This window comes from Symphodus melops (genome assembly GCF_947650265.1).
Source record: "Symphodus melops genome assembly, chromosome: 10".
Classification (NCBI taxonomy): Eukaryota; Metazoa; Chordata; class Actinopteri; order Labriformes; family Labridae; genus Symphodus; species Symphodus melops.
Genome location: NC_136700.1, coordinates 11,044,270 through 11,072,107, shown reverse-complemented (window position 1 = coordinate 11,072,107; position 27,838 = coordinate 11,044,270). Strand labels below are relative to the sequence as shown.

The following is a 27,838-nucleotide window of genomic DNA, read 5'->3' as shown; positions in this document are numbered from 1 at the left end:
GGTGCCAAACTCTGGACAGCTAAGTAGGTAAATCATATGGAAGTACTAGATGCAATTGAGGAATAAGATCTACTGGAATCGATGCAGCACTCACAGAATCAATAGACTCTTACTTGGTCACTAGAAGTGAAGTAGATGGGGAAGATATCCCTGAGGAAGAATCGAGGCATGTTGTCCAGGATCAGGCCGTACAGCGGCAGGTAGAGAGAGGCGATTCTTGCCTGCTTCTCCTGGAAACGCAGCCAATAAAACAGGCATCACATTTTATATAATGTAGTTGTGCACATCTTTAAGCCAATCAAAAATATGTATCGTACTTAAACTAATGAACATGTTCTTTGACTATGAAACTTGGATCAGTACATTGAATATGTTTCCTTTCAATAAGAGCGTCTCTCCATGCTGAGAGGATACTTAATGTTGTATTTACATTTTGATTGTCTATGTTCTATGAAGAGTCCTCGCTAGATTAAAGTAGAAACCCACTTACATGTATTTGTTTATGAATGTTTTGCCATGAGAATGTTCTGGAGTTCTTTAAAACATGAAGTTCGTTGGCCTCTTTTTGTGTGACTCTTTTGGCCACAGTTGTGGTTGGCAGAGAGTTTGGCTAAAGTTTAAAGAGGGCACAGAACCGACACGATCCCATCTTTTCTGCTGCTCACAGCTGTTTTAACCAATTCTGTGCGTGTGTTTATGTTTGTGCGTGACTCACAGATGGAGAAATCCCCCCCCGGTGTAAACATGCGTTCTGGCTACCTTGGTGGCATAGCGTGCATCCAGCGAGTGTTTGGCCATTAGAGTCTTCAGGGTGGCCAAAGCGAGGTGCCTCAGGTCCTGCTCGTCCTGGAGAGCCAGCCCCAGTTCCCGTAGCAACAGGCCAGTCAGGAAGTGCTTCCTGCAGAACTCTCCGGTCAGGTTGTACTCGGGCACTGAGACTGAGAGATGACAGCATAGCATAGAATTCACATTCAAATAAAAAGGAACGGACATCATTTAAATAATCCTTGTGCCGATATTTGCTTTCCGTCAGGGGGTTAATTAATCCTTTTACACACAAAACTTTGGTTACACTAAGCAAATAAAGGAGCTAATTTGAATGAATCTCATAACCCTTCATACCACTGCAGCACACGCACACACTTAAACAACATTTAAGGGAATGAGTATTTACCATGAGTACTTTGTGGCTCTGGGGATGCATGGTCTGACATGAACAAACAGTAAAAGGACAGCAAGAGAGGAGGAGACAGAGACCATGTTAGGAGACAAATGAGGGTTGGATCTACACAATGAATGAGTTAACACATTCAAAATGGTGTCACTGAACTACAGGAGAGGACTCAGACTCTTAAGTGTACCTGCGATGCGAGCTGAAGGTAAGGGCAGGCTGAGAGGGATGTAGTGCTCGTGGTTACACACCTCTCGTAAGAATTCAAACTTCAGCTCACACAATACCTGTCGAGGGCCAAAGAAAAACACATGACTGCACACATCTTTATTCGAAATGAATTCAGAGTATGCTGAAGGATGTTTTAAGTCTATGTTTTACCTTGCTGTCAGTGGCAGTTATCATGTTGATGTAGTTGCTGATCAGTTTAAATGTGAAGCCTCTGTCCATGAGGGTAAAGCAACGCTGCAATGAAAAGCCCAAAAACAGACGATCAGCTTTTAAGAAAGTAAGAGAGCGAGAGATCATTCGACACAGAGGCAGGAAGTTGAAACAACTTTCATTTGCAGACCATTTAGACAACATTTCTTGGTGTCTTTTTTTTTTTCATATCCTGATCTAAATCCCTGAGGCCTTTTATTCCCACCTTGACAAAAGCTGCCACCGCTGCGTTGGCACTGCGTGTCTCCTCTCCCAGGTCTTTGTTTTTCCAGAAGATGTGTTCAGACACCGTCTCCACCAGCGTCTCCACGCGACTGAGGTAGGACGAGGGGAAACGCTGGGGCCTCGGGAGCTGTGGGATCACGGAGTCAGTCAACAGTATCGTACAAAAAGTCCCAGATCTGAATATCCGATCTTTTATAAGTATATAAAATGGTGATTTAATGTGTTTTTAAATGAATGGAATAGTCAAGAAGCTCTAAGTAGAGTATGCAATCTTACCTTTAACTTGTCTGATTCAAACAAATGTTGGGCCATGGACTTGACGATCAGATCGAAGAAGAACCAGGAGAACTGAAACCAGCAGAGGTAAAAGCAAATGCTTTTAACAATATAATCTAATCAATATAATCTCTATTTTACAATATTAAATCTGCTTTATCAGCTCCTGCTTTAAAACGTGTGACGCGCGTGTGATTCTGTTTCAGGGTTTTGCAAAGACTTTTAAGGCATTCGACAGCGGTCTCGCTTTCTGTTTCTTTCAACACCGCTGAAAAAGGAGTTCTGAAGAGAACGAGACAAACCTTCAGGACATTTCTCACTGCTGCCTGCTCATTGCTCTTGAGGTCAAACGTCATCCCCTTTGCCAGCTCCTCGTGGACCGTCCTGAAGCCGTGGGCCTCTGACTTGAACACATACTGCACATAGAAGGGAACAAAAAGAGTCAGGGCTCAATACAATCACTGGGAGCTTCAGCTGTGTATTCCGTACCATTGGTTTATTACTTGCCTTTGCAGGAAAGAAACAGAGAGAAAGCGAGGGGATTTTTTAAAAATATATTTTCTACTCTTGGGGTGCATGACAGAACTGGCAGCCCAAGTGACACCCTCTTGTTGTGTAATTTTTTTTTACAAGACCTTCATTGGTGCAGGTGTTTGAGGTATGGGGTCAAAAAGAGATATCAAATGTGGTGGAAAAAAAAAACCAACAGATAAGTTTCCTACACAAGTATAGCGAGGAGGAGACAGTCTTAAATGTCCTGTAATGTCTGACCACCATCTAAAAACCCAATTCATCCATTTCTAATAACACGTTAGAAATGGACAGAAAAACAGGGAGTCGTCATGATTAGGAAGCTGGAAATAGTAGAGAAGAAATAAATAACATGCAATATAACACCCTACAACAGCTTCTGTTACAGTGAATAACCCCCCCCCCCCCCCGCCCATGATTATACACACATGTGCACAATCACACACTCAGCAGTTTAAATTGGACAGCTCCTCTGCTGTGCACCATGCCAATCTGTTACCATGGCAACTCTGCATCCATTAGTCCTCTCTTTTTGCCTCCCATCACTCATCTCTGCCACTGCCTCTTTGAGTGCTGCAGTTTTCCGTCACTGTGGCCAACATGTTGCAGGTCTTACGGTTTCTCTCCCTCTCCTTTTTGGTCCCCCCCCCTTAAACAAGCACGCCTTGTGTTTCAGATTGAGAATGGAGAATGTCCCTACTCGGTCACCCTCTCTTCTCCTTCCCTCCACGCTTCTCTATGTGTGTTTGCACATAGCTCTCGGCACGCGGGCTTATCGCCACACTCCCTGCTGGCTCAAAAACACACAAACATACACACTTGCAAACACACAAAAAAAAAAGCCCTCTCTTCCATTTATTTTCCCTTCTGAAATTCTCCGCCTCTTCATGGTTTCCAGCCCTTCATTGAGAACAGCAGCCTTCAAAACGATCATGTGATGTTCCTCAGGACAAAAAAACACTTGAACACTCGTCGATTTAGGCATTCAACAACACACACAAATACTCAAAGTATCAAGGTGTTACAGAGCGCTCACACTCATCCTTCTGGGTACCTTAATGTACGAGTGCAGGTAGTGAACCAGGTTTTCTTCATGGCACTTTGCAACAATGTGGACCAGCACTCTGCAGACACAGGACGACAACAAGAGTTACATTTCTTACAGCCTTCGTCTTTATACAGTCAAAGAAAAAACAGACACTATTTTTACTTGTATTAGCTAAAAAAAACCCTGCATTCATTGTCAAAATAAAAAAGACATGTATAAATGATCAATAAAAGGAATTTGATGCCTCAAATTTTATGTCAAAAGTCTATTATCTATTAGTTTTCATTATCAAATTCCTGTTACAAACCCATCAGCCCCCACTATCCCCACCAACAACACACCCGGATGTAAATCCAGTTGTCGCAGATGCTGTTATACCACAACATACCTGGTGGTGGCAGTAGTGACCTCATCATTGTCATTCTGAGTCAGGACCTTGAACAGCTGGTTGAAGAGCACTGGCAGAAACCGGATGATCACTGGGATTCTCTCCATACTGAGAAGACCCTGGGGCAGGGTGGAACAAAGGTGGAGGAGGTGGTGGAGGAGGAGGAGGAGGAGGAGGAGGATGATGATGGAAATAAATAAAAAACATAAACCACAAAGAAAAAAAAAACATGAATGATGTTGAATATACAAGAATTCAGCTTTGATGCAAAATTAAAGGTCTTGAGGTGATGGACTTTTCTTTTTCTCTGACCTTCAGGCAGTTGAGGAAGTTGGAGGTAGGAGGTAGTGAGAGATCCAGCTCTCTCTTCTGGCACTGCTGGAAGAATCTGTTCAGGTGGGGGTCCTGGCACGCAGAGAAGAAGCCATTAAAATCAGCCGGAAAGAAACCCATCTGCAAAAAGACTTAGTGGACAGAGGTCCTTTTTTAGGTTCAAGTTAGTCCTGAAAATTCCCCACTTTTGAGTACTGCATTAGTCAAAAAAGGAACAAGTCTTAATGTTATATAGTCTTTTAGAAAAGAACGTGAAATAACACAGATGACAGGTTTGCAACAACAAGTGTCACCAAAAAGAGATGTCAATATCCATATACTGTATATTGTTAATGATTTCTAACTGTTTGCTGATTGGTTGTAACTGAATGGAATCACTTTTTCAATTTCCTTAATGAAATATATTTTTACATTTACTGACTCGTTTTCTTTACTTGTATGTATCAAGTGGTTTTAATATACTAAACATAAGTTTAGTCATGTTAACTCTCCTTCAATTGTTTATATATCCATTGTTTTTTGTTTGTTTGTTTTTTCAAATTATCTTCCTATTTTTTGTAATCATTGTTTCTTTAATTGTGACCTGCTGAGGGACTGCCAATGTAAACTAGCTCTAAGCTAACTTTGGTACAATGAAACAAATGGCAACACTGATGTTTAATATTGTACTTGGTCCTTTTACAACTTTTTTTTAATTCAATTTCTCAATTATTTTCTCTTTCCCTCAATCTGACTCCTTCCATATTTTGATTCAAATGTTTTAGATGCTATACGGTCTGTCTGTCTGTCTGTCTGTATATATGTATATGTGATTGTTTATCTGTAAAGTTCAGCATCACTGTCTGTCTGATCAGCTTTGTGTCTGTGGAAATTGGTTAGAAATGTTCCACTCAACATTAAAAGGAAGTCATCAATACCTTTACCATCGACTACAACTGATTGTGCATGTTGAGCTCACATGGCACTGGGTGTAAACTTTATCACGTATAATTTGTTTAGAGATTTCTAAGTGGCCTTTTAGGTCCATTTACACTTCCTCCCTGGCTTCAGAGTCCAACCATCACTCCCTGAAGAAAGCTACATGAAAATGAAACTGGCCCATTACATGGTTTAGAGATAAAAGTGTTTCATCGCAGCCTTCAGCACTTTCATGTCTGCCTTCTGGTTGATGTGGAAGATGTGGTGGCTTAAATAACAAGGACAAAACTGGATTCATCCATCCATTTCCGAAACTGCCTGTCTTGTTAATGGGGGAGAGCTGCGGTAGCGCTTACTGGGTTACCCCACCAGTACGCCAACAAAAACAATGGTTGCAGCAACCCAGCTGATAGTGTTACCTGAGTGTAAACTGTAGAGACAACATTGGTTGACACTTTGTATATAGTTTTTCCCCCATCGACCCACTTCACATCTGCTCCATTCTGTAAAACAGATTGAGAAAAGATTAAACCAAACCATGTTAAAACCGACCACAGGTCAAACACCCAATATCTTCTTACAGAAATGAATGTTTCTATTCTATTCATAATCAATTGGAATATTCATATCCATCCCCACCCGAACCCCACTATCACCTTTGTGTTGCTGGCTTCCTTGATAGCCAGGTATCCAGGTGGCAGATTACAGGAGACAGGGACACTGAACTCCTGGGATACCAGACGGCCTTCTTTGAGGAGTGGCAGCCAAGAATAGCCCACTAAAAAAAGAAACAAAAAAAAACAACAATCATGAATGATGGAAAAGACTGACTACAAAAACAGTGCATCACCAACTTGCAGCTCTACTTCCACTAAAAACTCACCTGGGGTCTCGAGAGTTTCTTTCCTCTTCGAGTTCGTCTTGGCGTTGATGTCACAGGTGACGTGGTAAAAGGAGAAGAGAAGGTGGTGCTTCTCATGGAGCTGAGTAGGGAGCTCGATCTTCACCTGGAGACACAGTAGCATAAATGTGTTATACAAAGGAACGCTTCAGTTTAGCGTGAAAATATGTTCTTTTTCATGCTAACACTGAAATTGCTTAATATTCTCTTCACCTCATCGTAGAAGTCCGGGTTCTGGGAGTGATGTAGGACTGTGGAGCATGAAGCTGTGGTGAAGACTGGACCTCCTGCCTTGCCATAGATGCACTACAAAAACAACAAGAGGAGAAAGAAGCCAATTAAAGTCATGCTCAGTGACTTTCTCCTCAAATATAAGTGTTTTAAGTATTAAAAATGTCCAATTAGTATGTTTTTTTGTTTTTTCTACCTTTAAAGGTTTGGCAACTTCTTCATCCGAGCTGCGGAACTCCACATAGACTGCGATGTTACGAGCCTGTGAACAGGAGAGCCATTGTAATGTTAATGAATGCATTTATAGGAGATGAAGTATGTTTAAAGAACTAGGCATGCAAGCAATTATATTGCCAGTGTTGGTGGATGATTTTTTTTAAAAACCAAACTTCATTTTCAAGCTACTGCTATATTCTGCACCTTAGCAAAGCTCTTCTGGCTGTCATATTTGAGATGTTTCGGGTAGACGTAGATGTGGTTTCTGTAGACGCGGTGTGGCTGTGTGAATTTCGTGCAGTCCTGGACAAACTCCTCCACCTCGACAGTAGGCTGGTGTTTGCTCAGCTCCTCAAAGGGCTTCACTGGTATGTAGGAGGAGGTCACACAGTCTGAAAGTTAAACCGAAGAAGAGTTAGACAGAATGTGAATGGATGCATATTGTTTCAATAAAAGTGGACTTACTGGGATGCTCCAGGGGAACATAGTCGACTGCGATGTCCAGCGCTCCAGGAATAGTCTGCAGTTTGCTGTTTTTTTCAGCCCTGAACAAAAAAACAACAACCAAATAAATAGTTTTGAGACACATTTTTTTCCCCCTCATAACAACTTAAAATGACTTTATGTCTGAGGCCTAAAGTACCTCCTGTACTCAGAGATCAGCTTCATCAGGTCCTCAGTGGAAATCTTGTTGCTCTCCTGTTTGAAGAGAGGGGAGAAACGAGACTCTCTGTCCAGCGCGCCATGGTTGTCCTTAAAGACTGGCCTTTAACACAAGAGAAATGAAAAAACACATGAGGATTCAGGTTCAATAGTATATCCTACAAAAGAGAGAGCAGCAGATTTTGGTTTGCAATATGTTAAGACAACTCCTTCGTTTGCTGGCACTGACCTCACAGACCAGGCGAAAGGCATTCTGTATTTCCCCAGTTTACTGCAGAACTGTTTGTTGGATTTCAAAATCTTCTGAACAGTCTAAACAAGACACAGGCAAGGGAAAAAGAATGGAAAGACATGTTAGCGAGACGCCACAGCTGATATTTTTAAATATAAGTAGAAGTGATCCGCCCCTTGATTCAAGTTGACAGAGTGGCGGACTAAATCAGAGCTTGTCCGTTACAGTTACGGTACTTTTGCAGCAGGATGAATGTCTGCTGATTCATTTAGCCTTTTCGAACAACAACCACATGGAAGAATGCCAGCGGGGGAGCCAGGAAACGTCTTAGAAAGGATTTTTTTATTTTTTTTGAACAACCAAATTAACAAACTATCTCACTGGCTTGGCATTCAGCAATAGAGATAAGCTAAGTGCTTACAGGAAAACTGTCCGGCAAATGTCACGTGTTCAAAGTATTTAAGTAGATAAAGCAGTTTCCCCTTACAATAACAGCAATGTTTAATGGGCCAATTTTACAGCTTATATAAGATGCAGTAAAAGTTGTAAGTCAATATAAGGAAATTAGTGGACAAATGTTAAAAATTGTAAACAACACTAAACATTAAATTCATTTAAAAAAATGACTTTCTGACCTTGCTGGAGTCTGTATTCTTGATATAAGGTTCTGTCCCACAAGCAATATTTCCCATCAGCACCTTTTCCACTCTTGCCACCATCACGATATCCGTGTGGGGGTTTGTCACAGAGAAGATGGCCTGCAAGAAAAAGCATATTAAAGTTACTCGACATGTTCAAAACAAAGCAATGGGGCAAGATCGTTTTCTCAGAGTTAAAAAAAAAAATACTGTCGGCGTAAGATTGTTGTACCTGTTTAGGAAAGCAGAGCCAGTCATCCAGGTCCAGGCTGAGGGTACAGTCTCCTGACTTTTTCTCAGCAGGAGAGCACAGGCCGTTTTCCTGACTTCCCAACCCTGTCCCAAGGCCAACTGTCCCATTGCTACAGCCTCCGAGCATCTGACGCACCGCCTCGTGGTTCAGGTCTATGTGGAAGTCTGCAGAAACTTTCCTCCCTTCTCTGACGTCCATCAGAGCCAGCGAGATGAAGAAGGGTTCAATCTAGAGAATCAGATTCAGCTCAGTCAATCTCCTTCATGGTACTGTAGATGTAGTCCAGTTTTCATATAAGAACGGCCTATTTGATACGCTATCAGGACATGCTGTTGATGTTTCCTTTTATGCTGTTAATAATGCGAAAGTAATGTCACGTTTTATTATTTATAGATTCCATCACCATTTATATTAGACAGACAAATGAGAGTTGATTTGAAAGCTGGTTTTAAATAACTGGCTGTGAGAAGTGATGGTCAGTGTTTCAAAGCTCACATTAGTGACCGGTCCAGTTTCACTCTCGTTGATGCAGCCCTGCAGCATGAAGTTGAGTGATCGGCAGGTTATCATAAACCTTCTGCCCAGCTTCTCCTCAAACGGACGCACCGCTCCGTTCTCCACTGACGAATGCTCATTACGTGGGCTCCTAAGAACCTGTGATCAGTGAGACACAGTTTTGGGCTTTGTAGTTGAATTAAGAAGAACATGACAATGAACATAGTCATATCTGAAAAAATAAAATAAAATCCTTTAAACATACAGGAGTATCGGGATCCAGCGAGAACAGATTCAACCTCTCTTCTCTCCTGGCAGAGCGAATTCCTTCATCTGTCTCGGATATATACTGTTACAGAGGGGAAGGAGATCATAAATGGCTTTACATAAGCAATAGTCAGAGATAATATTTAGATTTTAACAAAAATGCAAGGTGTTCAATATTCTTTTTCTTGTCAACACATTCTTATTCTTACATTGTTATTTATTGTTTATTATTATTATCTGTATCCTGGAACATAAAGGCATCCTTTACCTTATGAACATTTAATAGCAGTCATATTCATGCCTATCTTTTGCTGAAGATTGAATACCCTTTTCGCTGCATTACAATAAGCAATTTGTAATTTCTGTGTATTGGCAGTTACGGTAAAAACTACAAAAACATGACCATAACAGACACTCAGGATATGCAACATATTACAGAGACATTATCACAGTTTCAGCTCAGCTAACCTTTGCTAACTCTGGATTGATGCCGTTCTCCACCGTGGTATCTTCATTCTCCTGCAAACAGCAGTCACTCAATGATAGGTCGAACACATCTGGAGAGAGAAAAAAAAACACAATAAATGATGATTGCAAGCAACGGGTGAAGGTTTATTCAAGCACTCCTTTTACTTGAAGGCGAAAGGTCATATAACGTTTTTTTTAAATGGTTTCAGCAGCACACTGTATGAGCACGAACCAGCATCAGAAGACGTATATTCATCTCAGGGTAAAATATGATGCCATTTGTGGTATTTATGGATAATAAAGCAGGCAAGCTTCTGCAGAAATATGATCTTCATGTGATTTGAGTAATTCTTCCCAAAGGCCACGCTGAACAAAATGGCTCGTTAATGGTAGGTCACCACATGCTGCTCGCAGCCTGATTTAGAGGCATGCTAACAGACCACAGAGCCATGACAGCTCAGGCTATTACATCACTCCACCACTTTTCACACAGCCAAGTATCAGTGCTCCTTCGGTGTGTGTTATGCTACAGGCCGTGGTCCAATGCCCAGGTTCTGGAAGAGCTGGCACTTACGATTGAGTTATATTTCACTTCTTTTAAATAATAAAGTAGGGTGTAAACAAAGGTGGAGTCCCTGGTCTCATTTCCTGATTGTGATGTCATGGCATAAAACCCAAAGAAGCAGAAATTCTCCACTGAGGTTCTGGCAAGATGGCAGGTACTATTTAGAGCAAGTCAGAATGTCAGAGAGGAAAAGGTTACATCTTGGTGTTGCTGACTATAAAATCTGTCTTCTCCTAAGTGCACAATGATTTATACATGTGTTGAAATTATGCTAAAACATCTTCTTCATCTCCCTTTAAATACCCCTTTCTCTTCGGAATTACCATTTTCACTTTGACCATTGTAGCTCTTTCCAGCTTGATTTCCTCCCCCCTGTCCTTACCCATCATTGGTAAACTGAGTGTATTCTTAATTTCAAAAACAGAACCAGTCTCACCCTGCCGATGGTCTGTGAGGTCCAGACTCTTGCGGTCAGGTGCAGGACCTTCGTGGGGACTGATCTGTAAGATGCGGGTCAACGTAGCGATCCACTCCTCCATGTCCTGTTCACTCTCGGCAGCCAGCACAAAGTACGTCACCTCATTCATCTTCAGCTCGAAGGCATGTTTCCTTAGGCGGTTATTCTTATGGGGGATAGATGAAAGAATGGAGTGGATTATGTGGTTACCCAACGAAACCAGGACTTGGTTTGGTTTTTGGAAAATCTAATTTCTTCTTGGAGCTTTTGAAGATTCTGAATCATAGACTTTTTAGTTAGTCTTTTTAAAATGTAGTTTGACTACAAATGCATATCAATTACATTGATTTTTCATAGCATCAATCCTTTGAAAGTGAACATTGATATGAGATTTGGTAAAGTTTTCATCTCTATAACAATTTTCAAGAGCCCACGTAAGTTTAAAAAATATTTGTTTTGGGGCATTTTGCCTTCATTGGATAGGACAGCTGAAGACACATAGAGAAGGTTGGAGAACAGAATTTGGGATGACAAGAGAAGAAAAGAGCCGAAGTTGGATTTGAACCCACAACCGCTGCGACGAGGACTATAGCCTCCGTGCAAGGACAGCACTACATAACCGCTGGGCTATCCGGCGCCACATCTTACTGTAACTTTAAATTGTTACAATGATTTCCTTAGCTATGATAGAGATAAATACAAGACTGCATTCACATACTTTTAAATAGCAGACAATAAAAGCATAATAGTCCTGAAAAACCACAATGGATATCACTGTGGTCGTTAAATGAGGGAGGAAGCCACAACTCCCAAACCTTCACATAGCGCATTAAGAGCATGCAATTATGTTCCGTAAGTGGAGCTCGACGGCTCTGTGCTTTAACTCGATGCAAAGAAATAAAACGACATCAAGGAGGTTGCCATGCCAGTCATTTGGAAAGTAAAAAAAAGGCTATATACTTCCCTTTTGAAAGACCTCATTTTGACCTACTGGTAAGTATGTTGTGTCAATATGCCCTACGGCCCATTTCACAACTATACAACTATGAATCACAATTTGTGCAAATTAAATATTCTACTTAGAAAGTTGATGTTAAATGTCATTTCCTTTTTTCTAATTTCTACAATGTGTTGAGTTTAAGCTTTATGTATTTATAATGCAGTGTCACAAAATAAAGTGTTTAGTTTGAGCTTTATTCATCCAGTAATTTCTTATTTATGGTGTTGAATATTTTTTTCTGAAAAGGCTACCCATTTAATCTAATTTTATTAGCCCAAACATTTATACAATATTGTATTATGTTCATTTAAAGAAAAGCTTTAAAACCCACCTGTACAACACCAGTGCATGAGTCAAGGAAGATGCACCCTTTTGGTTCCTTTGAGATTTTTTCATCTTTGTAGAAATTCATGATATACGAGTTATCTGTCAATTGGGTAAGCTGAAAATATCTCCTCTTGAATGACTGTGGAAAGAAATTAAACTGGTTTAAGTTCAAATTCATGATCAACAGACTTGGATATGGTTTTTCTTTTTTAACATTTTTAGAGAGGTTGTACATTTCAGCTATAAACCGGAGGTGAGATCTGAGGGTCTGGGTTTGCATGAAAAGGGAGAGCATCAGACATTTCCTCACCCGAACAGTGATGCTATTGTTGACGGTGCTGTTGAAGTTCCCTTTGTATAGCCAACCGGACCTAAACACACCAATACCTCCACCTCCTCCTCCTCCTCCTCCACCACCTCCCCCTCCTCCTTTGGACGAGGACAGGGACGTGGTATCCTGTAGAAAACACATATAGTCAGCTATTCGTAACCTAGCTTTCAAAACCTCCCTCTGAAATGGAGGAGCAGATAATCGATGCAGCAACAAGACATCCAAAGGTTGCTCTGTTAAGATGTCCAATGACCTTTAAAAAGCTAACTGCTCTTGCAAAGTATTTTTCAACAGCTTTGAGGCTTGGATAAACTAATTGAAACATGAGCTTCAGTATGTAATGCATTTGTTGTAAAAGCATCTGTCAGAAGAAGATGGTCATCATTACTGACCTCATCCTTGTCCATATCCTCATGGTCGATCTCAAAAGAATGGGATGGAAGCTTCTCTGCTTTGTGCAGTTTCCTATAATGGGATGAGGAGAGAAGAAAAATGTGAACGTCTGATAATAAAATATAATGATTGAAAGAAAAAATAATTTCAGGAATGTAATTAGTTCTCTCTATGACTGTGGGTGGCTGACGGAGCTCCATCGTTCTCTGTCAGGAGTCAACAATAGGTAGTTCTCATTCAATCTCGCTCCACTGATTTCACAGGCCAACTGTCTTTGTATGTGTGCCACTGGGATAAAATCCTTTTGTGTGTGTGCTGTGAGCTGCAGACAGCCAGGCTACAGTCTGTGGAAGAAAACACTGGAACCACCCTGCTGTTCAAAGTCACATTGTCGTGAAAAGCTGTTTTTAAAAAATATTTCCTTAGGGGGGACTATCTTTGGAAGATTGTTGGTTTGCTGGCTGGCCACAGACAGAAGAATGCAAATATTGCTTTAAAGAGAGGAAGATCACTCCACTTAATAACATTGGTGACAAGCATACATATACAATAGAGTGTTTCCATTGTACTCTAGTTCCCTGCTGTATTTTACCACTAAGCCATAAGATACTGTAACCCATGCTCAGCTAGCTTGTTAGCTGTATACACACTTGCAAGCTTGTTAGTCGTATGGCTAACTGTCATGCTGTTATATAAATATAAATTTTATTATTTTTTTGTTATTCAGATACAGTATATCCTCTTCATTTCTACTTTCCTGACCCTTGTGTGATTCTTCATGTCCTTCCTTTGTTTCTTTTCTTGCCTTTGTAATTGTTTCCCAGCCTTATTGTTTTCACCTGTCTCTGATTAGCCCCCTTGTGTAAAGCCTCCGTCGACCTCCATTTTGTTGCCAATTTGTTTCTTCAACACTTTTCCTTGTATGGATGTTTCCCTGTGGCTTTTATTTTGCTTTTCTTTTTGACGTTGTTGACTCTGTTACCCTTTGACTGCAACCAATAAGGTATTTGTTGAAGTCTACATCTCACAGTATGCATCTTGGGGACTTTAAACAAAGTTCATATAACTAGCTTGTTAGCAGTAAATTACCTGGATAGCTTGTCATCCATAGAAGCACTAACTTGTTAGCCATAAACAAACTACAAAACAAAGTTTTTCTCAACTATGGTTTTTGCTGCTGCAAGGAGACAGCTCAAGTTGCTACAGTACAATTGTGCTTTCACTTGTGTTTAGGCTTCAAAGTTTATCCTGGGTTTTTGTTCAGAGGTCATGTGAACCGACTGAAAGAATACAGCGGACACCCATGGGACCGAAGAGTGACATTCCTGTGGTACAGAACAGTAACTTCAGGGCTGCTCTGGGTCAGCCTCAGTGGGACTGACAAAAAAACCAGCTGACTGACTGACAGCGTGTTTAAAAAAATAAAAAATAAATAAATAAATGGCTGTCTGACGGCTGAGTGACAGTTATAGATTGAATCAAGGAAGCGCTGAGTGTTAAAATTTGTTGGATTGAAATTTGTTCAGTCTTCATCTTGTTCATCCTTCTTACTCAACGCAATCCAATATCTTGTTTTGTTAATTACCTTCTTGGTTTAAAAATGTTGTTTATTTTGTCTATCAGCAGCTACTTCTGGGTCTGTGTGTTTGTGGGAAGCAAAAAGCAGTGCCTCTTTTATCAAGTCACTAAGTAGAACAAAATGTTATCCTCTTTTTTTTTAATGATGTCATACATTGCAAAAAATATGTATTGAATAAAAAGCTGTGCATGTTTGATTATCACTCGTGACAGATAGTTAATAAGTGCTCTACTAATGATTTAAAAAAACCTAATTAGAAACTGGTGTTGAAATTGTTGATTCAAGTTCCAATATGAGATTTGGGACAGCACAGCAGTTTTGGTTCTCTGTCAATAATTTCTCCAAAATCGCCAGATGTACAATGTTTGTTTTTGTTTTTTTCCCATATAACTTTTATAACATAAATGGCTTTAAGTTAATACAGACCATGGGCACTTTAAGTGACAGATGAGTACTACTCATCTCTTTACTTTGGCCAAAAAACTTTCCCAAACTGATTGCTTTATGGATAATACAGTATCTGTATAATAGAGTACAAACTGATGTAGCCTATAGAGTTGTGTCAAAGTGTATTACCTGGGCAGCAGGCGGTAGTCCCCAGCGTAGTCATCGTACTTGAACTGAACCACATTCAGCTCCGAGTTGTAATACTTACAGGCCTGGAGGGAAGGATTGAGATTATTTTAACATTTTTACCATCCAAAATAAGCCTCTCTTCTTCTAAAAAATGTACCTGGGGCAACTGAGAAGTCTGCGGACAATGAGGAGAGCTACACCACAATAAGTGCAGTCAGCAGCCCCCCTCTCCTGAGGCCTAGCTACTAATGTACAGGCTGGGATTCATCATTGGTTTATTCAAGTTATAAAAGGAAGTCAATTAAGACTTTGTCCCTCAGGTACAATCTGTACGAATAGATATATCAACATCTTAATAAAGCACTTGTCTGTCTTAAGAAGTTGAAATGAATCTCAAAGTTTAAAAAGATCTTGATCTTTTATTGATAATGTCATAAACTATAAACAGGCCAGACATATTATCTACAAAACAGGACAGCAGATACACTCATGAAAAAAAGAGTCTGACACGCAGTAGACTGTGACAGGACTGTCTGGGGAGTTTCCATCTACTCAGATATCATTTCTCAGGTCTTGAGATTATGATAGTTCAATCTGAAATGAGCTCCAAGAGTGAGCTCCTTCATACTTCAAGCTAGGCGAACACAGCTGGTTTATTTTAGAGCTTTACGGTGCCACTGTTATTTGGATGTCAAGAGCAGCCTGAAGTGACACCCGAAACCACAACCAACTGAAAGCTTTATCCATCCAAACCACAATGGTTGCAGTTAAACACGCACACACAAACTAACTTAAAACTCACCTGTCTGACCAGCAGACATTCAGCCTGTAGTTCTGCCCCATCTGGAACAGTTGACTTAAGAGTACGACTCTCCTGAGGCACAGTGGATACCTGAAGGGATAAATGGACAGAGAAAAAAAAGCATTTTTAAATATTTGATAGCCACCTGAACTGAAATATAAAATGATCAGATAAAATCGAAGGCCCGATCTGTCAAATTTAAGTGTGTTGTAAGAGCTGTCCCTTTGGAGCTGAAACTAAATTAAAAGCAAGACAAGATGTTTGAAGTTGGAAAAGTATATTCCTCTGCTGACCCAGGTAACAAAGGAAAAACTAAACCATGTAATTTTGATTATTATTCCTCTCCTCAGCACAGGCAGGAATCCATAAATCATCAGCCAGAGATGGAACGATCCTATCTAATATCAGTTTCGGGGTTCAATATCGACAGCATCTACATATCGGACATCCAATCCAATCCAACTTTATTTAATGAAGCACTTTAAAACAACCACAGCTGACCAAAGTGCTGTACAATAAAAAAAAAAACATAGGACGGACAGCGCCGATCCACATCCTTGTTCAAGAGAGATGGTTGGGCACTTTAACTTTCTCAACTTGCACAGTCTCACTGTAAAAGGCTGTACATGTTCTAACCTCTAATAAGATAATATAAGATGCTAACACTTTAAGCTAGGATGGTAAACGTGATAAACAACGTGCTTTCCCAACAGCAAGCTAGCATTGCTATTGTTACTGTGTCATCATTTAGATGTTTAAATACATGTGATGCTAATCATATCTTAATCATACTATAAGTTTTATTTACTTTGTATTTACATTTTACTTTTGGAAGGCTAACAGCTTAAACAAAGATTATTATTCTGCAAACGATGTGACTCCTGCACGCTAGCATTGCTACTCTGCCTTAAAGAAGGGCTACAATAGGCTACTTCTAGTTTGTTTGTTACACTTCACAAGTGACTCATTAAGATCACATAGAAAGTATTTTCCAGCATGTTAATTAACAATCATTCCATCTCCTTGAATGTAATTTTGGGCAATATTATTGCATGTAAGATGAATGGCAAAATGACCAACACTCATTTTCATAAGATTCATTCATATTCAGAAATAACTACTGATCTATTCTGAAAAGTGATCGCTTTTTTAGAGAAAACAAGTCAGCAATAACTATATGTGTGCAAACGCAGACAGACGTTGATTTATACAACCCAAATCAGCTGGCTGAGCACTGAGCTCATGAACCAACTGGCAATGAAGCAGATCTAGTAAATGCCTTTTGTGCATTAGCAAAACTCTGCCAAGCCACTTTCACTTACAATTATGGAAATTGACTGCGGCCGGCACAGACAAAGAAAATCAGAGGAGATTGTTTTGAGGCCAGACCGAGCTGGAAACCAGCAGGATCATGCTTTAAAGCTACAACTCGAGAGTGCATATGTAAACGTTTCTCTTTACCTAAAGCAGCTATTAGGTCATCTTGATGTGCTGTGGATCTGCATCTGCATGCTACACTTTAGTAGAGAATGAAAGCAATAATAAACAAAGAACTAAAGGGAGCTGGAGAGAATATATTGTTGACTGTAATGAAAGACCCTAATGCAAAACATGCACAAAAGAGGAAAATGTGTCATGCAAGATTGGAGAAAAGATTTTCCATGTTGCATTTTAACATCATTGTCAAATTACAAACTGACAACTTGGGACTCTGCCTCATATCTATCCCTGGTTACAAGATAGTGCACCATATTTTTTGTCTGCTTTTACGTGTAAGTCTCTGAGTGCTGATTTTGATATTCCGCACAATCAGAGCTGAAAAGTTCTGACTAAAGCCGAAAGTTCCCACAATGGGACTAAAAAGACATGTCCTTTTAAAGTAAGTCCATTACTTTCTGCGAACAGTTCATTTGGACCATTGCTGCCTGTCCTTTTTCCTATCTTTACCTTGATTGATTTAACCCCTGAACCATCAGGCCACGCACACACTTACAGAGAAATCATAGTCAGGAAACAGGAGCAGGTCTCTGAGAGGGTCTTCCTTCAGCTCGTCCCCCAGCTCAGAGATGACAATCTCATAGTCGAGAGGATCGATCAGCTTCGGCTTCTCCTGCTGCAAATGGAAACACAGAGACATCCGATCAGCATTTACAGTGCTAGTTTGGTTGGTAACAAAAATGTAACAAGAAAATATAAAGATAACATAGGATATAATGTGAGTTCACAGAGAATGAAAAATGTTGTTAAATATTGTAAATTGGCTATGAATGCTTGGAGAAATAAAGCAAATATTTCATGATTAGTGTGCTTGTCTGACCAAAGACTCCTTTTAGAAAAATTACAGTTTTTGTTATTAAATTAAACATTTACACTTTTACCAATGTTCCTGTTTCAATCAGATATCATGCTGGCACGAACACTGAATCATTCTAAATTACTAAATACTCTTCCAAAAACTTTATCTCAGACTCAGAAAAAGACTCTGTATGATATCTTGTACACTTGTTTAACTCAGCGTACTTATCAATATTCAAAAGTATGTTATTTTTTTTCATTTCCTGTGTTTGGCCATGACATCATTATGAGCTAAAATAATCAAAGAGGAAGTAGCACTACAGCTGCAGTAAGGTTGTGGCAAACCTATATTTTTGAATATGTATAATTGGAGACATATAAGAAGCATGGTTTTAGAGACACTTTCTTTGTACAAGGCATACAGCTTCATGTAGGGGGATTTTGTGTAACTAAAAAAAAAAAAAAAAGTGAAAAGGCCAGCATTTACCAATACTGTACTTCAAAACCTCAAACAGAAAAAGGTTGCTTCTAAATATGGACACCTGTTCTCACATCGTCTTCCAAACCCAATTTAAACATCTTCAGAGAGCAGCCAAGACTTTGCGCTTGTTGGTCTGCTCTCAAACCAGAAGGTCGGAGTTCTATCAACATGTCAAAGCGTCCTTGGGCAAGACACTGAACCTGGAGTTAGCTAGCTGTGTATGAATACCTATGAATGGTTTATATTAATGGGAACTTGTGTAGCAGCCTTTATGTATTGTAAAGAAGCTTTGAGTAGACTAGAAGACTACATAGAGAAGAGCTGTGTCCACGTCAATTTACTATGAACCATCAAAGAAGAATTTGAAGACAAAGCAAGCCATTGTATACTAACTTTTTCTTTTCTTAAAGACATGCCTCAATATTTTGAAGGATTATGTAACTTGTCAATGAGTCACACACATACACACAAAAATACCTCAAACAACTTTAACACATTGAGGACAACGGCAAACTACTTCTGTCATTTACAAAGCAGCAACAGCAAAAAAGCGTGAGCTAAAGCAGGCTGTGGTGAGGAAGCAATGATCTATGGTTTTAGTTAACACATGATAGAGCTTTTAGCCGCCACAGCTACACTAACAGTTCAAACAGGCCTGTCTGCACACAACCAACAGAGAGAGAACAGCCGAATGTGACCTAAATGAAGGCGATCTGTGCAGCCATGATAAGTTCTGCCAAGTACTGTCATAAGTACTGTCAACATTTTCCACCAAGCAGTATTCATAGATAACATGATTTGTACTCATACAGATCAACAACTTACCACCTATAGTTCCTCTAGACTAGAGTTTCTACTTCTTTGTGGGTCAAACTTGCAAAACAGAATAACCTACCGGCTTTTACAATGACAAATACAGCTTCTCTTTTTTTTCAACAATGAAAACATAAAACATTCAACTTCTCATATGTGAGAATATAATTCCGTTTTCCTTTGCTGATACAATGTATTAGCAAAACAAGATTGAAGAAAAAAGTTTGACGGTTGCAACTACGGTAAATCACAATGGGCACAATTCTTCATCTGACATTATACAGACTGACAAAGAGTGTGTCATATCACATAGAACTCTTCAACCAAAATGATTAAGAGTTTGCTTTGTGTACAACAAACTGTCAGTGTTTGAATGACACACATTTCTGAAAGAAAAAGCAGGTGGTCAGATGAAGCTTGAGGTTCCCATACGTTCACAGTGACTCTGATGTGACCCATGTGACATCAGCGTAAATGTTTCAGGAGAAAGTCTGGCTTTCCCCTGATAAGCTGACGTCTTCTAAGTGTGCAGCATTCTTACAGTTTGATCTCGAAAAAACCCGTGGCGACAGAGGGAAAGAAAAATGTAATCTTCAAAATTGGAGAAAATGAAGTGGAGAGATATAAAACACTAATAACCATATAAAGGCTATAGACTATGATACGTTTGTTATTAGAGCTGTATAAACACAACTATGACTGACAGCATAGGAAAGACAGTAAAATATAAGTGATGAAGTAATGATAACTCGTGAGAAAGAGACTACGTAGAATACGTACAATGCTCAGCCGGTTGAAATCCGATCGCACTCGTTTGCTCTTTGCTCTCTTCCTGAAGGTGATTTTACTCCTGAAGCTCATTGCAAGAAGGTTCAAGTAAGTGTGTTCAGTATTACAGAAGGGTAAAAGGCAAAACTTCAGCTATCCGGAGTTTAAAACAAAAAATTTCAAGGAAACTAAACCTATTGCACATTGCGGGCATGTGCTCTAACAGAAAGAGAACTAACACTAAGTGGCTTTATGCGTGTGTGTCAGCACACGTGGATTTAGAGGAAGTTGATGTTTGATGTCCAACACACGTTTCAGCACACACACACACACACAACCACACACACGAACAGACAGAAAATCCCCGGCAGATGAGAAATCAACCAATCAAGTGCTCCATATTCTACGCCTTCAAAGCCTTGTAACTTTTGAGACACCACAGCATGACAATATGACACTCTGTTATCTTGATTAAACATTTGAAAGCTAACATCTTGCAACCCTTGTCGTTAAAAAGCATACAATATGACACAAACATGGACAACACTCCTTCTGTGTGAGTAAGGAACACGATCATGAGCCGACACTCTCATTTCCACCTGCAGCATCTTATCTGCTTATGACCAATTATATCAGTATATCACACTGTCAACACACAAAAACACAGAAACAAACACAACCTGCACAGAACATGCAAACCATCAACTTCCTGTTCGAAGACCAACCTGTCCTCCTCCTGTTTCTCATTGACACAGTCCGCAAAACAATTTGCATTTTGAATAGTATTTGCAAAATATAAAGCATAAAGATGCATTCAATTGTGCATGTTGCAATTAAAAAACATAAAGAGAAAATGACATTAATAACTTGTTGTCTGTGCAAACAAAGATGCTCACTTCCTCAGTGTTAATCTTAAAGCAGAATAGAGATCTACATAAGAGGAAACAATCCCTGATGATACTACAAACTGTTTAACCTGAATTAACACATAACATAAGGTGCCAATTTTCAGGGTTTTTTCAAATGCAGACTGAGGAATACATCAATTCCCCCAAAAGGGGCTTGTTACCTAACCAAACAAAGGAACAAATTCAGCTCTATGGCAAAAACTTAGTCAGTAAGATTATTTACCATGATGGGCCCACTTATTTCTATTTCCATTCTTCAAACACTCCCTCCACAAATCCTATTTCCCTGCAGTCATCAGCTCAACTCATCACATCTAAAGCATGGCAACCCACCTTGATTGTTCTATCCTAGATCTTTTTGAATTTCAATCAGATTCATTCATTTTTAGCGAGGGGGGCTAGGGACCGAGCGAGTCATGCAGCTATTGCTACTGCTAACGGGAGGAGGTAGAAGAAGCTGCGTTTCCGCAGATCCGCAGAATTTTTGAAAATAGATGTACCTATACATGTACAAGACACCTACAAAACACAATAAAGAGCATTTAAAACCAGAAAAGCATAATATGGGACCTTTAAGGCAACATATTGCAGCCATGTGAGTGTGCTGACAAGCAAGTACAGAAGTCTGAACAGAATGCTAAAGCTAATGAACTAACATCAAGTGAAAAGCTCAAACTGAAGGAGCATAATAAATAAATGACTTAAACAAGAAAGCTAAAGTAGTCCTTTAGATAAAAAAATATCAAATAAAATGGTTAAAAAAGATAGTAAAGACTTAGAATAGTTCACACAAGTAATAAAACAATCACTAAACGTATAAGCTAATGCAGCTACTAGGGTGTCTTGGGTTGACATAGTTGGCTAATGGTTGAAATAGCTTGCTAAATTAAAGGATAGTTGAAAAAGATCGCCTTCACTTTTAATTGCTGGCTAAAGTGAGGGATTTGCTTTCAAAGTAGCCATTAATGTGTGCCAGTGTTTACTCCAGGGTCATGATCTATGTGTTGAGATTTGTGAGATGAATGGTGACCACATATATTTTCTGGTACGACCAAAAAGTACAGACATTTTGTGACAAAAATACGTAAGTAAGTAAGATTAAACCTCGAGTCGAGTTTTCTTTCCTCCACTCTTCTGTGTACTATATTTCATTTTCACGTTATACTTACATCAGTTAATGAGAGTTGGTTTTGGTCACATTAAATAATGTTACAGAGGCTAATGTGCTAAGAACGTTTTTTACGTCATGGAAAGTACATGGTTAATCACTTTAATGTCAAGGCTGGTCATGGGTTTCACTTTGAGATGGCATCTTGCTGCCTGTGAGACTGTTTACCTGATCAGAGATAACTCCTGAAGACTCTGAATCATAAATGCCTCTGATGTCGGTTAGAGAGTGAAACAGTAGCCCATAAATCCTTCAAATAGCAGCAGACACTTCTAAGTAATATATTAATCTGCTGAATGTTTTCCTGTCTCACAACCATTAATGAGTCTTTGATCGGCATTACACTCCTTCAAGCCTATTTAATGTCAGCAGCAAGACGTAGCAACTCAGCCTCCCTCGTCTTTATTTACTTCTTCCTATCCCACCATCCTTCCTCTCTTCTGCACCAGCTGCCTCAGCTGGCCCATCTCTCTTTCCATTCTTTCTCTCATCCCCTCCCATCGCCACCGTATTTCATCAAATATCCTTAGCACCACACTCCTTTATTTCTTTGTCCTTTGATTTTCTCTCTCTCTTCCCTGCTCCCTTGTTCTCACCCTATTAAGAATCCCTTTTAACATTTATCATTCAGGCCCCCCCTTCTCTGTTTCCTGTCTCCTTCGCTCTTTGCAGGGGTGAGAGAGAGATAGGGGTGATGATGTTGGTAAACTACAGCTGTGTGGAGAATACAGAGTATAGCCTCACACTGTAGCTCACAGCATGGCTCTCCTCCAGCAAAACTCTGAAAAAGAAGGTGTTGTCGTGATACAAGGACGGTGATCTGGATTATTTAGAAGAGAAGGAAAGAGCGGACAATAATTGACACAAAGATGGAGGGAAATCACAGGGTTCAGCTCTTTCCACAGACTGGTTTGTATCATTTCCCTGCACAGATTCAAGGGCTTATCCTCCTGTTAAGGGGAAGATGTAAGGGGAGTGTGACAAAACAAAGAGAGTGGGAAGTGTAGAAGAAGAAAAAGAGTGTGAAAGATTGATAGGGAGAAAGGGGGAGTGAAAGCAGGAGAGAGAGAGAGAGAGGACATAGACAGCTGAGACAGCAGAGAGGAGAAGAAACTAGACAGAAGCCATCTGCTTCATATCATTATAGCCGCACAGGGTCTGCAGAGAGACTCAGTGGGACTAATGGGGGAATCATACTTCTAAAAGAAGTCACTCCTCTGATGTAAACCAGCGTTCTCCACTTTTATTGGTCCATTGAGGTGTTGAGTTGTGTTGAAAAGCCAGGGATCCTTATTTGTTACTCTTTAATGTCCAAAACACACACACACAAGCAAACTACAGCGCTGGAGTGTTGGCTCTACTTCACACATCTATTTCAGTCTGTCTATTCTGCCGTTTGACGATTCTACCAACCATTAAAAGCTCATATTCGGAAGTGCATGGAAAATAGCTTTCATTTAAAAATCATGTCGAAGACCAATTAACAAGACAAAAACATATTTTCAAATGCCATTCAAAAGGGTCCCTAGAGGTCTGGAGCAGAGAGGATTGCTACTGGCCAAAGAGAAAAGCAGAGGATTTGCATTCTTTCTCTGACCGCAGTGTCAGTCACTGGTAGACAAAAGGACAGACTGAGTGTCAGTCTGGATGACATGGATGGAGATGGACAGTGTTCTACAACATCTGACAGCTAGGAGACAGTGTCTTATTAAGACATGCAATGGTCTGTATTGTTTTCTTTACACAGCACTATACCCTTATACTGTCAGAGTTGCTGATAGAGGCAGAGCAATTAAACCATTTTAACAGTTGGTAAGTCTGTTTTTCTTTTTGGTTTTTATTGCTTCAATGGCACCTTAAAACGTTTATCAAGGCTCTGATCTTTGGAGTACGGGCTTTCCATATCTTAGATATTTAAACTTCAATACGATTCTAGTGAAAACTTGTTTCGATGCCATGGCAACAAAAATACAAGTCCGAGGTGCCAATTTTGGGTAATTTCTTGTTTTGAATTACGTGCATAATGCAATATCCTGAAAACTGTCCAAATTTGGTCAACGTTATACTCTGGAGTTCCGCAGTGCTCCCTTTATAATTATTTATTCTTTTGCTGCAGTGTGGTAGTATCATACTCAGTTTCAGTTAGATGACAAACAGCTGTTGATTTTGGTTGATTCTCCTATAGTGTATAAATCACCACTATTCAATCACACATTGGCTCTTTTTACATTTCTGGAGAACAGCCCCATTTTACTTCTTCAATAAGTTACTCATTTGGGGTTTCGAAAACTCCCTCCGACTTTATAGCATCATTACGTTGTTTCAACCTGAAAAATGGGTGAAAAAAAGTTGGCATTGTTGTAGTGCTGATTAATGTCTTACTCTGACATGGAAATACATCACTGCTGGATCAGCAAAAGGCAGAGTCAGTTCACTTGCTTGGAGCACAGAATGGCCTGAATATAACTTCATATGTTCTCATGCTTACAGTGCAGGAACCAGCAGGCAAACATGACTTTGCAGGTTAAACTTATGACTATAGTTTGGCTGCGAGACCAGAAAAACAGGCACGAAGAGAGAAATGTGAGGTTAATGGAGGGACGGAAAGAAAGGGGAAGAAGAAAAGGCGACTGTTAAGATCCCATCCTGCCAAAACTCTAACATTTTTTCCACTGGGCTTTCAGAAACCAGGGTCTTTCTGGGAATAAAAAATCCTGCCTACACTAATGGATTCAGATACCAAACAGATGGCTGACATGCAAAGCTGCACTTTAAAGAAAAGTAAGGAACAGGAAACACACATGTGATTTAATATATTCCATTCAACTGGTCTTTCATTCTCTTTCATCTCTTTATTCATTCATTCGCTCACTCTTCAGCCATCTCATTCATAGTTCTGTTTGATCGGCGTTTTTGACCATCTTCTCTGTGAATGTTCTCTGTGAACCATACGCAGAAAAAATAGATTTTTCCCACAGAAACTAAATTCCTCATGTCTGACCCCACCATCCCCCCCTTCTATTCTCCTCTCTCCATTTCCGTTCTTCTGCCTCTCAGCTGTGAAGGGAAACAGGCCTCAATACAGGATCACTCAGCAACCTCAGTAAAAGATGTTTGGAGAGAAGCAGCAACATAAAAGAAAGTTTAATAAAGAAATGCTGAGATGTTGAAAAAACTAACTGAATGCAAAAATCTGAAAACTAAGTTCTTATACAAATATACATTCATGCTCATCCGAATATAATGCCATGGTGCACACAATTACAACCACATAATGTAGTCTCCTCTACCTGCCAAAACATGCACTAGGGCACAGTGAGTTTGAGGTGCAGAAGTTACCATAACAATGATGGTCAGAGGTGAAGTCGAACTGGTGTAACCCTCGAGAGAAGGAGTTGCAGCGTCCAATGATATCTGGTCCTGTCTTGAACACATGTGACCGCAGTCGGCACCGCCCACTGAACGGAGGAGAAGGACCACACTAGCTGAGCAACCCATAATCCACTGCTGTGACTCCTGGTCCAGACTGATTCCCAGGTTTCCCCTGAATTGAACTTGATTATCCAAGTCAACCTGAACTGAACCTTCTGCCCCTGGTCCAGCCAGTGGAGCTGCGCTGAGTTCAAGCCCAGTAAGAAAACTGAGGCTCCATCCTCAGCTACTACTTTGTCCTGCTTTGCAGGCTCTCTGTTTGTACTGCTCTTCTCCAGCCTCCAGCTCCTAATGTTGCTGTGGCTGAGCTTACACACTGGCAGTCTTACATGGCTCTCCCTCTCTCTCTTCCTCTAATACACACACACACACACACACACACACTGACTGCAGCTGTGAGTGGTTCAGCCCAGCCCAGCTCACCCTACAAATCACTGTCTGCAATAGCTGTCAGCTGACCAGAACCAGCTGCCGCACACACACACACACACTCACACACAGACACACACACGCGCACACGCAAACCGTTCTTGCACAGAAACCTACATCATTTTTCTGATTTCCATGCTGTAGCACTCTCCCTCTTCATTTTTCTTCCAATCACATTAGCCCTTTCAAGTCTGAGTTCTGCTGGCTCTGCTTGTGCTTTTGTGGTTTGTGCACTGAAAACAGGATGTAAAGTGCAGACACGCTACCCCACACTCTGATTGAGTTAAATAAACGGCTGCTTTTTATTGTTAAGAGCACGACAAACGTGTGGATTAATGAATATGCACTGTTTGCAACAGTAACTCAAGCCTGATGGCTCTAGGGAGATTGGTGGATGGTGATAGGTTATTGAACAGAAAGTGCACGAAAAGTGGCCGGTTTTACAGATGACACATGGAGTCAGTGGAGTTTTAGGACTCTAAAGCTGCTGTCAACACCCTTTCACTTTCACACCACACACAAACACCCAACAGGTCAAAGTGAAAAAAAAAACAACATCCTTTAATTCTGATGTCCCTTCATGCCAGAAACCACAACTGTAAGTGCTCTAATTGTTTTCTTGTCACCGTAACATCTGGTTTTGCCTTATTTAAATGTTCAATTTTCAACGTGTGTGGCTATCCACAAAGAACATTTTGAGTATTCTGGGAACAAAATGGTTTTCATGTGTTTTGCAGCATTTTGAAATTCTTCTCTTTGTCAAATTTGCCTGTTTTTTTTTTTCCTGCCAGTTGTACTTACAGCACCAGGGATTATCTGAAACCTAGATTTTAGAGAGGCTGATGAGAGGATGCTTTGGAGTGTGGATTTCAGTTTACCATAGTTCACAGTCATTGTCAGTCACTAAAGCCAGAAACGTTTCAAATAGTAAATAGGGAGGAGGAGGAGGAGGAGGAGTGCGTTGTAGACAAAAAGAGAAACAAAACTGAATGTAACAGTTGAAAGACATCTGCCAAATAAGCAATGCAAAAATCCTACTCCTCTCTTATCATTTTCATATTTCCCAAGTTGAGTTAGGCTTGTTAAAATGACCACCAAGATCCTCATGAGATGAAAGTGTGAATAACTTCAGACCCTTAATCTGATACCATAAATACATTCGTAAATCATTCAATTATATATATATATATATATATGTTGGAAAAAATAAACTGCATGGCCTTAGACCACATGGCTTAATGGCCCCATTTACATCGGCAGTCTCTTCTTTATGGATTGTTGTTACATTTCCTTTTTCCTTTTTTTCTATTTCAGGTCTGTGTCTGCTTCTACTGTCTAATTAAAAAAAATCCAATAGTCCCATGACAAATGTTTGAAAAAGTATGTCCCACTGATATATACAAAGTGAGCGATAATAGAAGCAACACCTATAAACTATATAGAGAAAGTATGATCTTTTTCAATGGTATCATGTGACACAGTGTGCAGTGAAAAAGGAGATATTTACAGTAATCATAATCTGAAGACCCATCGGAGTTCATTAAAAATTTAAGTTTTGAAGATAAATGTAAAAACATCAATTAAACAGAAAAGGCTAGTTATACACACATTGCATATTTCTGGGAATAATTTTTCACATTTGTCTTGTGATACAGTATCATGAAGCTCCATTATGTACTGTTTTTACATGCTATTAACAGATGTGTAATTAAGTCACACATAACATTTCCACACATAAACACACACTCAGTTCCCTGCAGAGAGAAGGACCTCACGGTAACCATGGTGATGTTGTGAGGTCATGATGGAGGTCATTAGT

The 27,838-nt window shown here is 39.9% G+C and overlaps 1 protein-coding gene across 11 annotated transcripts in view; it reads right to left on the bottom strand.

Moving 5' to 3' along the window:
- Positions 1-27,838, bottom strand: part of dock10 (dedicator of cytokinesis 10) — a 59,275-nt gene that overhangs the window by 14,176 nt on the left and 17,261 nt on the right. For 3 of the 11 annotated variants that reach the window (XM_079354937.1, XM_079354944.1, XM_079354946.1), the window contains exons 1-33: positions 25,498-26,071; positions 17,719-17,838; positions 15,726-15,815; positions 14,924-15,006; positions 12,768-12,840; positions 12,355-12,501; positions 12,049-12,183; positions 10,697-10,883; positions 9,696-9,784; positions 9,226-9,309; positions 8,961-9,119; positions 8,445-8,693; positions 8,210-8,332; positions 7,572-7,654; positions 7,323-7,445; positions 7,145-7,224; positions 6,884-7,071; positions 6,660-6,725; positions 6,446-6,538; positions 6,215-6,338; positions 5,988-6,109; positions 5,751-5,834; positions 4,393-4,485; positions 4,081-4,199; positions 3,699-3,768; positions 2,416-2,529; positions 2,114-2,185; positions 1,818-1,964; positions 1,553-1,636; positions 1,362-1,458; positions 1,175-1,207; positions 760-938; positions 114-230 (exon numbers count right to left, since the gene is read on the bottom strand). In XM_079354937.1, the coding sequence (XP_079211063.1) occupies positions 114-230; positions 760-938; positions 1,175-1,207; positions 1,362-1,458; positions 1,553-1,636; positions 1,818-1,964; positions 2,114-2,185; positions 2,416-2,529; positions 3,699-3,768; positions 4,081-4,199; positions 4,393-4,485; positions 5,751-5,834; positions 5,988-6,109; positions 6,215-6,338; positions 6,446-6,538; positions 6,660-6,725; positions 6,884-7,071; positions 7,145-7,224; positions 7,323-7,445; positions 7,572-7,654; positions 8,210-8,332; positions 8,445-8,693; positions 8,961-9,119; positions 9,226-9,309; positions 9,696-9,784; positions 10,697-10,883; positions 12,049-12,183; positions 12,355-12,501; positions 12,768-12,840; positions 14,924-15,006; positions 15,726-15,815; positions 17,719-17,838; positions 25,498-25,656 (3,786 nt within the window). In that variant the 5' untranslated portion in view covers positions 25,657-26,071. Of the gene's footprint in view, positions 1-113; positions 231-759; positions 939-1,174; positions 1,208-1,361; positions 1,459-1,552; positions 1,637-1,817; positions 1,965-2,113; positions 2,186-2,415; positions 2,530-3,698; positions 3,769-4,080; positions 4,200-4,392; positions 4,486-5,750; positions 5,835-5,987; positions 6,110-6,214; positions 6,339-6,445; positions 6,539-6,659; positions 6,726-6,883; positions 7,072-7,144; positions 7,225-7,322; positions 7,446-7,571; positions 7,655-8,209; positions 8,333-8,444; positions 8,694-8,960; positions 9,120-9,225; positions 9,310-9,695; positions 9,785-10,696; positions 10,884-12,048; positions 12,184-12,354; positions 12,502-12,767; positions 12,841-14,923; positions 15,007-15,725; positions 15,816-17,718; positions 17,839-20,094; positions 20,549-25,497; positions 26,073-27,838 lie in introns of those variants that run through there. The other 8 variants (XM_079354945.1, XM_079354940.1, XM_079354942.1 and 5 more) reach the window with 6 other exon arrangements.